This window comes from Pteronotus mesoamericanus, unplaced genomic scaffold (assembly GCF_021234165.1).
Source record: "Pteronotus mesoamericanus isolate MK-2021 breed Mesoamerican mustached bat unplaced genomic scaffold, CSHL_Meso_final contig_48, whole genome shotgun sequence".
Taxonomy (NCBI): Eukaryota; Metazoa; Chordata; class Mammalia; order Chiroptera; family Mormoopidae; genus Pteronotus; species Pteronotus mesoamericanus.
In genome coordinates, this window is record NW_026555180.1 from 3,744,907 (window position 1) to 3,760,382 (window position 15,476).

General features: G+C 42.1%; 1 protein-coding gene across 1 annotated transcript in view; it reads left to right on the forward strand.

Moving 5' to 3' along the window:
* Nucleotides 1-877: 877 nt before the first annotated feature.
* The window catches only part of RNF149 (ring finger protein 149), a 67,994-nt gene continuing 53,395 nt past the window's right edge, over nt 878-15,476 (forward strand). The window contains 5 exon segments of the mRNA XM_054578036.1: nt 878-891; nt 10,081-10,330; nt 10,491-10,714; nt 10,716-10,839; nt 10,841-10,931. Coding sequence (XP_054434011.1) covers nt 878-891; nt 10,081-10,330; nt 10,491-10,714; nt 10,716-10,839; nt 10,841-10,931 — 703 coding nt within the window.

The window sequence follows — 15,476 nt, forward strand, 5'->3', positions numbered from 1 at the left end:
TACCCAAGATTAAAGAGAAGGAGAGGATCTTAAAAGCAGCAAAAGAAAAGGAGACAGTTACCTACAAAGGAGTGCCCATAAGACTATCAGCTGATTTATCAAAAGAAACCTTGCAGGCAAGAAGGAATTGGAAAGAAATATTCAAAGTCATGAAAGGCTAGCACCTACATCCAATATTACTCTATCCAGCAAAGCTATCATTTAGAATGGCAGGGCAGATAAAGTGCTTCCCAGATAAGGTCGAGGTAGAGTTCATCATCACCAAGCTCTTATTATATGAAATGTTAAAGGGACTTATCCAGAAAAAGAAGATCAAAAATATGAACATAAAATGACAACAAACTCACAACTATCATCAAGTGAATCTAGAAAAAAATACTAAGCAAACAACTGGAACAGGAACAGAATCACAGAAGTGGGGATCACATGGAGGGTTATCAATAGAGAGGCTGAGGGGGCAGAATGTGGGGAAAGTACAGGAAATAAAAAGCATAAATGATAGGTACAAAATGGACGGGGGTGGGTGTTAAGAATAGTATAGGAAACAGAGAAACCGAAGAACTGATATGTACAATCCATGGACATGAACTAAGTTCAGGGAATGCTGGCAGGGAGTGGTGCAGGGTGGAAGAGAATAAAGGGACAACTGCAATAGCATAATCACTAAAATGTAGTCTAAAAAATAAAAATAAACTACAAGTAGAATAGAAACAGGCTGATCGTTACAGAGGACATTTGACAGTTGCCAAGTGGAGGAGGGTTGAAGGAATGGGTGAAAAAGGTGAAGGGATTGGGAAGTATAAATTGGTTGTTAGAGAATATTCATGGGGAGGTAAAGTACAGCACAGGGCACATAGTCAGTAATATCCTAGTAACTATGTATGGTGTCAGGTGAGTGCAAGATTTATTGGGATGATCACTTAGTAAGTTATGTAATGTCTAATCAGTGTCGTGTACATGTGAAACTAATATAATAATGTATGCCAACTATAATCAAAAAATAAAAATGATTTTAAGATGAAAAAAGAATTAAAGTATGAGAATGATGTCTCACCAAATAAATAATACCAATAAAGATACAGAAATTATTTTTAAAAGATTTTTTAAAACAGTCAAATAGAATGGATTAAAAAACTATGGTACATTTACACAATGGAATACTACACAGCAGAAAGAAAGAGCTCCTACTCTGCCATAGCATGAATGGATTTGAAGAGCATTATGCTAAGTGAAATAAGCCAGGCAGTCAAAGGCAAATACCATATGATTTCACCTATAAGTAGAAGCTAATCAACAACAAAAAAAAAAAAATAAGGAAGCCAAACATAACCAGACATTGAAATAGGGGAGGGAGGGGATAAGAGGAGGGAAAGTGGGAAAGGTCATCAAGGAACATGTATAATGGACACATGGACAAAGCCAAAGGGGAGTAAGATCAAGTGTGGGAGGTGGGGTTGAGAGGGGTAGAGGATGGTAGTGGAAAGGAACGGAGACAACTGTACTTGAACAACAATAAAAAATAAAAGCAAAAAATAAATAAATATAACAATCAAATAGGAACTCTGGAGTTGAAAGTACAATTACTGAAATGAAAAATTCACTAGAGGAGCTCAAGAGCAGATATGAGTTGGCCAAAGAAATAATCAGCAAAATTGGAGATAGTTTATTTTAGATTATCCAGTCTGGGAAAGAAAAAGAAAAAGGTATCAAGCAAAATGAAAAAAACCTCAAAAGCCTGTGGGACACCGCAAGCATTCCATGTACATGTGATGGGAGTCCCAAAGGAGATAAGTATGAGAAAAATATTTAAAGAAATAATGGCTTATAACTCCCCAAATCTGATGAAAAAGCATTTTACTACACATCACAGAAACTCAAAAATTCAAAGTAGGATAAACTCAAAGAGATTCACATCTATACACATTACAATCAAACTGTTGAAAGAGAGAATCTTCAAAGAAGCAAGAGAAAAATAAATGGCTCATCATATATCAGTAATCCTAAATAAGATAAATAGATGATTTTTTATGGAACCCCTAGAGAACAGAAGGCAATGGGATGACATAGTTAAAATGCTGAAATTAAAAGCCTGTTGACCAAGGAATCTAAACCCAGAAAAACTATACTTCAAGAAAGTAAGAGAAATTAAAACATTCCCAGATACAAAAACAAAAAATTAAGAGAACATATTGTTAGCAAACCCAATCCACAAGAAATATTAAAGAGGGTATTTCAGATTGAAATGAAAGAACATTAAACAGCAAATTGAACCCACACAGAGCAATAGGTAACACTGATAAACGCAACTACTGCATAAAACACAAAAAGATAGTTTAATTGTGGTTTTTGTTTGTAACTCTTTTCTTCTCTTATCTGATTTGAAAGACACTGCATAAAGCAATAATTATAAAACTGTGTTGTTGGCTTATAATGGATGAAGATATAAATGTATGAGTATAATTAAGGGAAAAAAGAATGGAAGACTTCTGGTCAAGATGACAACATAGGTAAACATGGGTCTCCTCCTTGTACAACCACATCAAAATTACAACTAAACTATAGAACAACATCATTCAGAACCATCAGAAATTGAACTGAATGAAAATCCTACAACTATAGAATTAATGAAGAAACTAACTATGGAATTAAAGAAGAAACCACATTGAGATTGGTAAGAGAGGTAGAGACATGGAATGGGATGGTTCCACACCCGTGTGTGCAGATAAATATTGGGAGGGATATTGTAGGGGGTGCTTTGAGTGGTATTGGGGACTGTGGTCACAGGCTGGAGCAGTACCAGAGAAATTGAGGGGCCAGGTGACACCAGGAGGTGGGAGAAGAGATGGACCACAACTGACCATGACCCAGATAGTCCCTGGACTTGTCAGAGAGTTGGGCTGTGTGAAAAGCCCAGCACTGGTTAGGAAAGACCGCCCACAACCAAGGGGAAGTCACTCAAAAAAAGGCTCTCAGCCACTGTAAAAGGACTTCTTGCATGCAGTGGCTGGGACAGCAAAGAAGGAGGAGGAGTGGGATGTGGTCCAAATTAGAGCACCCCATGGATTGATCAAAGAAGGGTAGCAAGGACCAGAGAGGTAGCAGTCCCAGAGAGACTTAATTTAATAGGGAAACTAAACTGCCCTGAAGGGACTTTGCATGCATGCAGTGCCCACGCCAGCAGAGTGAGGAGTGCGGGTGCAAGTTGCTCCCACTCGGTGCACCTCACCTCACAGACTAATCAAAGAATTGCATATCGAGGCAGATTAAAGGTACTGGCCTCATGCATATGGACAGTGTGGGTCATGCAGCACTCTGAGGGCTTGAGCTGGAAGCTGGGAACCCAGGAATATTTCAGCCCAGAAGGAGCCCCCCAAACTCAAAGATCCACAGGAAAGGAACAAAACTGGAGCCCAGTCTCCCTCTGCTGGCAGCATTGGGGAAGACCAGCATCATTGGGAAAGACCAGCAGCATCAGGGAAGAACCCACTTGGAGGGTTTAAAGTCACTAGTAGGCTTTTTTCTCTCTTTTCTGTTTTTTTTCTTTTCTTTTCTTGCAAGTGTAAGACAATAAGACCTAGAGTTGAGAAAGGACCAAAGACAGATCCACAGAGAGATCAGAAGGCTAATGTCAACAACTGAGAAAAAAATTTTACTTTGCTATACTTTAGAACTTGCCTTTTATTTTTTCTTATTTTTTAAATTTATTTTCTATTTCTTGTCCCTCCATTGAGTTCTCTTTGTTTGTGTGTTTGATTTCATCGTTGGACTGCTTTTCTTCTTCTCTCTTTCATATTGTATTTTAGTCTTTCTTCTGTCACTGATCTCATATTCCAATAACACACTGCTGTTGGTCTTTTACTTTTTTTTCTTTTTGTTCAGATTATATATTTCCAGTCATATTATTATTGTTCCGAATCCCACACAGCACCCTTCACTGGTCTTGGTCTCTTTTTCTATCTTCCTTAGCTTTATTACTGTTGTGGATAACTTTATTCTCTACCATAATACCCCATGTTCTACCTCTTACTCTCAATGTATCTCACCCTCTAACCTCACATAAGCACTCTCCTTTCTGGAATCTGATCATATTCTTTTTCCCTTCTAATAACAGTCTTACCCTTTATAAAAAGTGGCCAGTTGGGTGAATTATCACAGTTATTGTACTTCTCCAAAGGATCTCCTATTGCTTCTCTACTTGTTGATATTTTAAATCCCATAGAATTTTCTCCCATTGTCCTAATCTAGTTCATCTTCCTTTTTCCCCTGATCACATGCAAGATAAGGTGGGAGTTGTGAATACCAGTGAACCTGCTAGAGGAGAGAACCCACCAACAAAGGATCCTCAAACAGGAAAAACCCAAGTACAACAAGAGAGGCCATACAAAGAGAAGAAAGGGCAACCCTAGAGCATCCAGACGAGGAGATCAAAGAAACCACACCACTCAGTCCCACAGAACTCCTACCACAGAAGTTCACACTATGAAGATAGCTGGCAAAGCCGAGCATCGCAAATCACAGAAACAAACAAAAAGAGTCACCAAAAATGTGGAGACAAAGAAAGAGCCTGCATTGAATGGAATGGAAGACTCCTCACTAAAAGAGCTAAATGAAATGGAGGAAAGCAAACTATCAGATAGAAAATTCAAAAGAATGCTTATAAGGATGCATAAGGAACTCACTGACAACTACAGGGAACTGAGTGGGAACTACAACAGTATGAAAAAGGAAAAAGGATCTATAAACAAGAACCAGGAAAAAATGAAGAATACAATATCTGAAATAAAAAGTACACTAGAAGGAATTACTAACAGGCTGGATGAGGCAGAAGACTGAGTTGGTGAGCTGGAAGACAAAGTGGAGCGAAATACCTAAGCGGAGCAGCTGCATGAGAAAAGACTCAAAAAATAAAACGATCGCTTAAGGGAACTACAAGACAACATGAAATGCAACATTTGAATCTTAGTAATACCAGAAGGAGAAAAAAAGGAGCAAGGGATAGAAACCCTGTTTCAAAAAATTATAACGAAAAACTTCCTGAACCTGGGGGGGGGGGAGGGGGTACCGCATTCAGGAAGCACAGACATTCACAATCAAGATGAATCCAAAAATGCTTGTTCCAAGACACATCATAATTAAAATGCCAAGTTTAATTATGAAATAAAAGAATCTTAAAAGCAGCAAGGAATAATCGGGTAGTAACATACAAAGGAGCCACAATTAGGCTAGCAACGGATTTCTCAACAGACACACTGCAATCCAGAAGAGAATGGCAAGAAATATCCCAAGCAATGAAAAGCAAAGACCTGCAACCAAGACTACTCTACCCAGCAAGGCTCTCATTTGTAATAGAAGGTGAAATAAGGAGTTTCCCATGCAGCAATATTTTCACCAATACATCCCTTAGAGCAAGGGGCATAAAGGAAAGAATAAACAAATGGGACTTCATCAAGATAAGAAGCTTCTGTACAGCTAAAGAAAACATCAGCAAAATGAAAAGAGAACCAATCAAATGGGAAAATATTTTTGCCAATGGTACCTCGGACAAGGGTTTGCTCTCCAAAATATATAAAGAACTCACACGACTCCACTCCAGGAAGACAAACAATCCAATTAAAAAATGGGCAAAGGACCTGAAGAGACATTTCTCCAAGGTGGACATACACAGGGCCCAGGGACATATGAAAAGATGCTCACAATCACTAGCCATCAGAGAAATGCAAATTAAAATCACAGTGAAATACCACTTCACACCAGTCAGAATGACCATCATTAACAAATCGACAAACAAGTGCTGGTGAGGATATGGAGAAAAGAAATTCTAGTGCACTATTGGTGGGAATGCAGACTGGTACAGCCACTGTGGGAAACAGTTTGGAATTTTAGAAAACTAGAAATGGAACTGCCTTTTGACCAGCAATTCCGCTCCTGGGATTATACCCTAAGGATCTTTAAACACCAGTTCAAAAGTACCTACACACCTCTATGTTCATAGCAGCGTTATTCATAATAGCCAAGTGCTGGAAACAGCCTAAGTGCTCATCAGTAAAAGGTGGACCAAAAAATAGTGGTACATTTACACTAGAAGAAATGGAATACTGTGCAGCAGAAAGGAAAAAGGAACTCCTATCCTTGGGAAAGCATGGATGGAACTGGAGAGTATAATGCTAAGTGAAAAAATCCAGGAGGCAAAAGACAAATACCATATGATCTCACTTATAATTGGAACATAATCAACAAAACAAACAAAAAAGCAAAATAGAACCACAGGCATGGAAACAAGGACCAGAATGACAGGGACTAGAGGGAAGAGGGTGGGGGGATAAGGGAGGAAAGAAGGGGAAGGGCCTAGTTAAAGAACAAGTATAAATGACCCATGGACATGAACACAGGGTGGGGATTGACTCTGGGGTTGTGGGCAGGGCAGGGGAGAGCAAAGGGGGAAAACTGGGACAACTGTAATAGAACATCAATAAAGTAAATAAATAAATAAATAATTTTTCTAATAAATTTCTCTGGTTAAAAAACAATAAAATGATTTTAAAAGAAAAAAAGAATAAATATGAAACCCAAGAGCCATTCAGCAGTTGAGATTTATATGCCATTCTGGACAAAAGAGCAGAAGGGATGGGTCTGGGATTTCAAAGAGATAGTAGGTAATTCACAGGTAGTTGAAAAAGGGCAAATTTTTGCCAGGCCACCCAGACACAATGGGACACAGAGGGATTCTAACAAAAGGCTTACGTGGATCTTCCCTGTCTGCCACACTTAATTCTTACATGCCAAGGTGAATATAATAAGGCTCTCTTCCTAAAGCAAGTGTTTTTATCAGAATTCATTTAGGCAGGTAATGGGAGAGGATCAAAGTTTCTTTCTGAGTCTTATGTTTCTTAAAAATAACCAGCTTAAAATAATCAATATCCCAAAAAGACATATTTTGGAGTGGCGAATTCTGCTTCCCCTCAACGTCTGGGACTTCCTTCAAATAATCCAATAGTGGTATTTGGAAGTCACTGGGTGTATACTCAAAATGAAATTAGCCGTGAGTCAATCAGTGTTGAATCTGCTACGGGTGCATAGAGCTTCATTATACAAGTCATCTACTTTTGGAAACAGTTGAAATTTTCCATAATAAACTATTGAAAAAGCCCTGGCTGGTGTGGCTTAGAGGATTGAGCGCCAGCCTGGGAACCCAAGGGTGAACAGCTATATTCACAGTTGAGGCACATGCCTGGGTTGCAGGACTGGTGCCCAGTAGGGGGCATGTGAGAGGCAACCACACATTGATGTTTTGCTCCCTCTTTCTCACTCCCTTCTCCTCTGTGTAAAAATAAATAAATAAAATCTTTACCAAAAAAAAACTATTGAAGGAAAAGAATGATTCCTGCCTCCCCCTACCAACCCACCTCCTGGGTAAAGAGTGGTGGGTGAAGCCTATCGGCTTTTCTTCTGAGACAGTAGGGAAGAGAGTGAGTGGTACTTGGCAACTAGTGTAGGGGATGAAAGCTCTGCAGGTTTGAGTCAGTGGTGGCAGCTTTGGATCAGTGGCAAACCAGCTTGAGGCTGGGAGTTGATAATAGAAAATAAAAACCAAAAAGCTGGGGTGGGCCTTGGGGCTCAATAGCTGTTAAGACCTGTTACTAATAGCCTGTTGGACTTCACTGAGCTACAAGCCTGACAACAATCATCAGTCCTTGACTCTGAAGCAGTCAAAAGAGATATTTTGCTCTTTTTAGGCACATTGATTAGACACATGATTCTCTGCTAGCTGAGGGAGACTCATGAAAAACAGCAAAGATGCAATCTTGGCCCTCAGGATACTCAGTATTATAAAAAGGCTAAAAATTGTATTGGAAAGCAATATTCCTGATACAACATTAATGTGTAAGCATAACTACATACAAGCAACATGGAAAATAGGAGGAGCGCCTAAGCTGGTTTGCCTGTAGGAACCAGAGAAGGTCTCACTGAAGAACTTTTGAGTTAAAACTTGAAGACTAAGTTGGTGTCTTCCAGGACAAGAGCAAGGAGCAGGATTTCAAGAAGTAGTAAAAAAAAGAAAAAGAAAAAGTAAAACATAGCATGAAATTGCAAGGCTTGTTCTGGGAACCACAAGACCACAAGTATTTTCCTTGTTGGAATACAATGTGGGGGTCCTAGGACCTGCCCCTAGTCTGCTGCAACCACCATACTTTATCTTGCTTTGAGACAAGATAGAAAGAAACCAGGCAAAGAAAATTCCCTGGCAAGTGGAATAAGGAAACAGACATATAGCTGAACAAACTGGCTGAGCCATTTACAGCCAGATACGGAAGGTCACCTCCTGAGAGATAAAATCAGTTGTTAGCTGATGTTATCAGCTGTTATCAGGCCTCAGTTGTATTTCAGCTCCAGGCACAGAAAGGCAACAAAACCAGGTGGGTAATTCCAGGACCAACTGTAAGGACTAATGACCCGGTGCCCTGACCAATCAGTGGAGACCATGACCTGAAAGACTCACTTGGAGAACTGATAAATATTCTACTGAAACCCTCCCCTGAGACCTCCCCTAAGACTCCTGCGGAAGAGAAAGATAAAAGCCTAAAGGACCCAGCTCAAGTGTGCTCCCGTCTGTGGAGCAGCCCAGGCCACTTCCTTCCCATTCTTCTTCCCCCACAGCCACAAATCTCCTAAACTCTAAGGGACCCCACAATTCTTGCAACCAGGTAAGAAATGGGCAGCAGCAGCTTGTCCCAGGCCAAACCTGTCCGCAGTGCCCCCTTTTCTCTGACTTTCCAGAGAGCCAGGGCTCTCCTGTTGGTTCTTCTATGCTAAGCCTTTCCTTGTTTCACTGTCCCCAGCTTTAATAAACATAACCCTCATAGTCTCCTGAACTCCTGTTGTGACATCTTTCCTACACAAAGCCGAGAACTACTGGCTGGCCCTAGGCAGACCCACTCAGGGCCAGTCCTTCTGTCCCATAGTACCTTACTCTAGGCTTGGGACCCTTTCAGTCTTTTAAAACTAGTTTCTTGATGGGAAAGTGAGAGGCTCTAGGGTAAGTGTACTCAGTCTGGCCTCCTCACCCAGATGCCTGGGTAACTGGAGGGAGCAACTTCTCACAACCTTGAAGGAGTCTTACAAAAAGCAGTGCTCTCACAGCCTTGGGCCTGGGTCTCACACCTTGAATAGGCTTGCATGCGCAGTTCACGCTAGATTACTTCACTTGGCCTGCAGCTGGCTTTGTCTGGGCTAGTACTTAAGGGGTAGGAGCTTTGGATAAGGGAGGGGAGTCAGGCACTGACACAGACACGGGCTTGCAGCTTGTGTGACTCTCCTGAATAAAGGCATGTCAAGCATCCCCACGGCTCCAGGCATCTTCTTCGGTCTACCCGAGTCTGGAGTGGATCTGCCCAGCCTAGGGAGATTGCAACACAGGCAATTCCAACCTCAAGTAAAACTTACAGTTTGTGGGCCAGACTACATTTTGGAGCAGTTTTAAAATGCAGTCCAAAAAAATATTTAATGAAAAATGATTTGTTTGTTAAAAAATAAAATAAAATGCAGTCCACAAAATATTGATAACGGGAAATGTAAAAGAGTGTAAGGCCCAACAAAAACACCTGGTGTGAGTGGCAACAACCTACTTCCAACCATTAGATACTTGTGAGTCAGAGGTTTTCTTAACTTGTTTTTCCTGCAGCAGTAAGGTTTTGTATCCACGGCAAGTTTATTTCCAAATAAATTATTTATTCATTCATTCATTTATTTATTGCTGTACAATGTGTTTGATGCACTTACTTCAAAACTGCAGATTATATACAAGATACATAATAAAGAGGGTTCTTGTGAGTATAATACTTGAGAAAAGCCATCAAGGATCAATTAGAATTACAAAACTGGTAACAGCAAGAATTTGGAAAATGTGTGTAGCTTCGGATTTTTTAAATTGGACTTTTAAATGTTTTAGATAAGTAAGTTCTTTGCTACAGTAAATCCTTCATAAACATCCGTTGAGTGATTTTACACAATCCCGCTCCCACCCTTCGCGAAGAAGTTTCCTGTTTCTCTGAGAGTCACTTCCTCTGGCTTCCGGGTCGCCAGAGCTTCTCCTGGCCGAGGTCAGCCACAACTGGGCAGGCATAACGCAAGCCATCTCGTGGGCTATACGCAGCACCTTCTCAATCCGAGAGGCTTCCGCGGTCTCAGCACTAGGGGACGGCAAGGCACCAGAATACCACAAGCACAGGGGAGGTTCCAGCCCAAGCGCAACTCACCCGAATGGGGCGGGCCCGGGTTTACGCCCTTCACAGCGCTCGCCCCCCCTCCCCCCGCCCCCCCGCCGCTGCACCAGGTGCGCTTGCGCCGGCCCCGCCCAGCGGCCGGCTTCCCTCTTCTCGAGCTGGGCTAGAAACGGTTTTTAGCCCATGCTTCTCAGAGGCTTTCACTGACGCTTGCTCTTCCTCTGGAAGTCGATCGGCCGCGTCGTCGTCGGCGGGCAGTGAAGCCTTGAGGTGGCGGCGGCCCGATGCGAGCTGCGAGGGCCGCAGAGCGCTCGGCTACTGGCGCTGGCCTGGTGCGCGACCCGCGCCGGGCGCTCTTTTCGGTACTCAGCCGTGGGGAACGTCGAGTACGTGGACAGGCAGAACATCCGGACCATGTGTAGCGTCTGGGAGAGCGTCCGCTATGGCGACAGCTCACTAAAGGAGGGCGCACTAAGCATGGTGGGCGTCCCTCGAGGTAGACGGTGACCCTGAGGGTTGCGCACCGCACACGCGCTTCGTTGTGCCCCGGCCAGGTGGCCGGAGTGCAGTGTCCTGGGTCGTCCCGGCGGCGCGCGGGGGCTGCATTTTCAAGGACAAGTACTACGGTGGCGGCGCGGAGGAATGCTTCGGCAGTCGTGATCTACAACGAGGAGCGCCACGGGAACCTCACTGCGCCCACGTCCCATGCCGGTGAGTCGGGCTATGGACCCCGGGAGGTGGCGGGGGCGTCATTGCAGCGCGGTCCTGGCGGACGGACTTCACGTCTCCTTCCAACTGTATCCCTGAGCGAATGGAGGGGCAGCGGTGGTGCGACTTTCACGGCCTGTGGCAGTCGGGAACTTTCACGGAAACACTAGGTTTGCTCGGTGTGCCCTTTGGAGTCTTGTGAGGCCAATCTCCTGGAGACAATAGGGAGAACGAGAGAAATTAAAACCCACTGGAAAAAGAGTATGGTTCTAACCTGGGAGGTCTCATCATGGGTCCCTTTCCACTCAGTGTTTCCCAAAGTCAGGTGCAAAGGACTCTAGGGTCTGGCTGCCCGTTCACTAGGGGAAAGTGGTGGCTTGGTAGCACTCTGGTTTCTTGACTTTCTTGGAATATGTCTGAATATTCTAAACTGTGAGTTAGAAAATCGGATTTAACTCTGAATCTGAAAGCCTGGATTTAAATTTGGGTATATTGTCTCACAAAACGTAGGGTTATAGTACTGGCTTGACTGCCTGTGAGATTTGTTTAGTCTTGAGTTTAAATGAAAATTTTAAAACCTTGTTCGTTCAAGAAAAGATCTTGCTCTCTGCAAGGCGAGCCTTCTTACATACACGTATTCCCTAGGGCAACAGGTTGCATCTTCAAGCGGTAGTGGTCGTTTAAAAAAGGCTATTTCGTAAGATACCTTCAGAACTGAATCCGAATGCTTTTCGACCAGTGCACTACAGAGTAGTGTATTTCCTTCCTGCCAAGATCATGACCCATTCTCAACTTACTGTTATTAACATCTATTTTCAAAGTCCCTGCGGCTGCAAGTCGGGTATCCTTTTTCCTGTACTTTTGTTTTTCTTTGTGTTTTGGCTTTGTGAAGTTCAGATGCTAACAGTAAAATAAGGACAGAAAAATGACTGGATTTGTCCTATTTTAGCAGAGTGATAGGAACTAAAGTAAGTTGAGAGGTGAGGAAGTGGAGATAAAACAACGCTTTCAAGACGATTGACTGGGAGGGCTTGAGAGGTGCTGAGAAAAGGGCTGAAACTGTGGGGCCAGGGAGAGGGATGGACAGTGGTGTGGCATATTTGAAATTGAAGGAGAGTGATCTGGTAGAGATCTAGGATAGAGACGAAGTAACTGAAAGAGGAAGGTCTTTGAGAGGCTATGTCCAGAATACTTGTGGAGGAGTTGGCCTCAGATAGTAGAGGGAAAATTCCTTAGTTAAAACAGAAAGGCAGTGGATTTGGAGAGGAAATGGAGCAGATGTCCATTGATAGCATTGGGTTAGGCATCACTTCTGGTGTAATTATTCTAGTGATTACAAATCTGCCCAGTTGTCATTGTATCCAAGCCATGTTTCTACAAGACTCTCATGAAAGGTCCTGCCTGTCAGATTTCACATAGCATTCCAGATACATCCTATCAGTAGTGTTCCCCAAGTTTGGTAGTTCTATCCCACAAGAGTTTAGTGTGTCAGGATTCTCAGATTGTGGGTCTTTGCAATCACCCATCACATACAGGAGTCAACCCATCTGTCAATGTTTCTATGTCTCTCTTTCAAATTAATATACATGTCCTCAGGGGAAGATTAAAAACAATTTTCCAGTTAAAAAAAGATATTTTGGATTTATATCAGTATTAAATAGTGACTCTAAAATAAATCATGACTTTCAAGTAATATTCTGTCAGAAACAACTGTAAGAACTGTTTCTCTAGTGCCCAGAGTTAATTCCCTTTAGCAGACAAATACTGAGCCAAGTAATGTGCCTTCTCAAAGGCAGAAATGCATAAGGCACATGCCTGCCTTTGAGGAGTTAGTGGCCTAATGAGAGCAATAAACAGTTTTCCAGACAGTGTGCTTTGGACAGAATTATATGCACAGGTACTTAGAAAGCATAACTGAAGGACATGTAATGGGGATACTGTAAAGATGACTAGAGGTTGGTTTGAACAAGATGGGTAAAAATGGATACAAGTCAAATAATTAAAATAAAAACTTTTATGGAGTATTGGCGTTAGTGTAGTTATTGGAATAATAAATAAGATGATGATTTAGCTGAAATCTTAGGATAACCTTTTTAGGAATGGTGCTTTTATACTGTTAACAGTTGTTTACTAAGTGCCAAGTACTGGCAAGGCTTAGAGTTGTGTTTGGGGAAGAGACCAGAGTTGGAGTGTAGAGGGATGACAGGGTGTAAGAAGTCATTAACCGTAAGAAAGATGTGCAATTTGTGTTTGCAGATCACAGTAAAATTTATGAATAGTATTTCTTTTACTTTAAATGATTTTTTATTTTTTAATTACAGTTGGGGTGTGTGTGTGTGTGTGTGTGTACAGTTGGTATATATGTGTACAACCCATTGATTAAACATTATGTAACTTACTAAGAGATCCTGATAAGTTTTGTACCCATCTGATACCATGCATTGGTATAATATTGGAATATTATTGACTATATTTCCTATACTGTACTTTACATCCCCATGACTATTCTGTAATAACCACTTTGTGTTTCCTAATCCCTTCACCTTTTTCATCTATCCCTTCCAACACTCCTCCCATCTAGTAGCTATCAAAATATTCTCTGTATCTATGACCGTATTTCTGTTCTGCCTTGTTCATTTTGTTTCTTAGATTCATTTGTTGATAGATGTGTATTTATTGCCATTTTATTGTTCATATTTTTAATCTTTTTTTCCCTTAAAAAAGACCTTTTAACATTTCACATAATACTGGTTTGGTGATGATGAATTCCTTTAGCTTTTTCTTGTCTGGAAAGCACTTTATTAGTCCTTCAATTCTAAATGATAGCTTTGCGGGGTAGAGTAATCTTGGTTGTGGGTCCTTGGTTTTCATTACTTTGGTTCTTCTTGACAATCCTTTCTGGCCCAGAAAGTTTCTACTGAGAAATCAGCTGACAGTTTATGGGAGATCCCATGTAGGTAACTAACTGCTTTTCTCTCGCTACTTTTAAGGTTCTTTGTCTTTAAACTTTGGCATTTTAATTATGTGTCCTGGTGTGGGCCTCTTTGGGTTCATCTTGTTTGGGAATCTCTGCACTTCCTGGACTTGTATGTCTATTTCCTTCACCAGGTTAGGAAAGTTTTCTGTCATTATTTTTTCACATAGGTTTTCAATTTCTTGCGCGCTCTCTCTTCTCCTTCTGGCACCTCCGTGACGCAAATTTTGGTATGCATGATGTTGTCCCAGAGGCTCCTTATACTGTTCTCATTTTTTGGATTCTTTTTTCTTTTTGTTGTTCTAATTGGGTGTTTTCTGCTTCCTTAACTTACAGATGTCTGGTTTGATCCTCTGCTTCATCTGCTCCACTGTTGATTTCCCATGTGTGTTCTTCATTTCAGTTAATGTATTCTTCATTTCTCATTGTTTCTTTTTTATGTTTTCTAGTACTGTTATGTTTCCTATCTCTTTGTTGAAGTTCTAAGTTCATATACTCTTCCCCTAAGTTCATTTAGCATCCTTAAAACCAGTGTTTTAAACTCTGTATCTGGTAGATTGCTTGTCTCCATTTTGTTTAGTTCTTTTTCTGAATTTTTTGCTCTGTTGTTTCATTTGGGACATGTTTCTTTGTCTTTTTTTTTTTTTTTTTTTTTTGCCTTCCTGTGTTTGTTTCTGTGTTTTAGATAGAGCTGCTGTGTCTCCCAGGTGTGATAAAGTGGCCTTATGTGGTAGGTGTCCTGAAGGGTCCAGTGGCATAGCCTCCCCAATCACCCAAGCTACAAACTCCATGTGTACCACCACTCCACCCTCATGTGGGTTGTGTACACCTTCCTGGTATAGTTGAGCCTTGCTTGCTGTTGGCACATCAGTGGGGTGTATTTACCCCTAGGCTGATCAGCTGCAAGTACTGGCTACAGCTACCATGGAGAATCAGCTGTAAAGGGGCACAGTCCATGAAACAGGACTTAAGTGGGGCTCCTGTGCCTACTAAGCCCACCCGTTGAGTGTATCACTTGTGGAGGTGGTTGGGTGATGCTTTGATGTGATCTGAAGCTGTCCGCCAGTTGTGCTGGCTCTGGGGCCTTCCGGGAGGTGTAGGTAAAGGTCAGCCAGTGTCTGTGTTCTGCCTGGGGCCACCTAGCATGAGCTACAATATGATCTACAGATGGATGCTACTTGTACTGGGTTTGGAGGTGCCCAGAAGAGGCCAAGCTGTGAATCAAAGCCAGCTGCCACCAGTGCCGGGGCTGGGGCAATTTAGCAAGAGGCCAGATGCTGCTTGTTTGAGAGATTTTAGGGAAGTCTGAAGCATGAGCCAAGGCAGACTGTGTCTGTGGAAAAAGCCACTTTGGGGGCGCTGAAAGTTGAATGGGATGAGGTCTCAGGGAATCACCACAGATGGGTGAACAGTATTAGCCAGGTTGATGGAGTCTCAGATAAGGTGCCTGCCTGCTTGCTCTATGGTAGGAGGGCTTATCAAAGGAATAAAGGCCTCTGCCAGCACTTCTGTCTGGGAGAAAGGCATCCCACTAGCTTTCACCCTGAAGCCAGACAGTTCAGCTCTTCCCATGT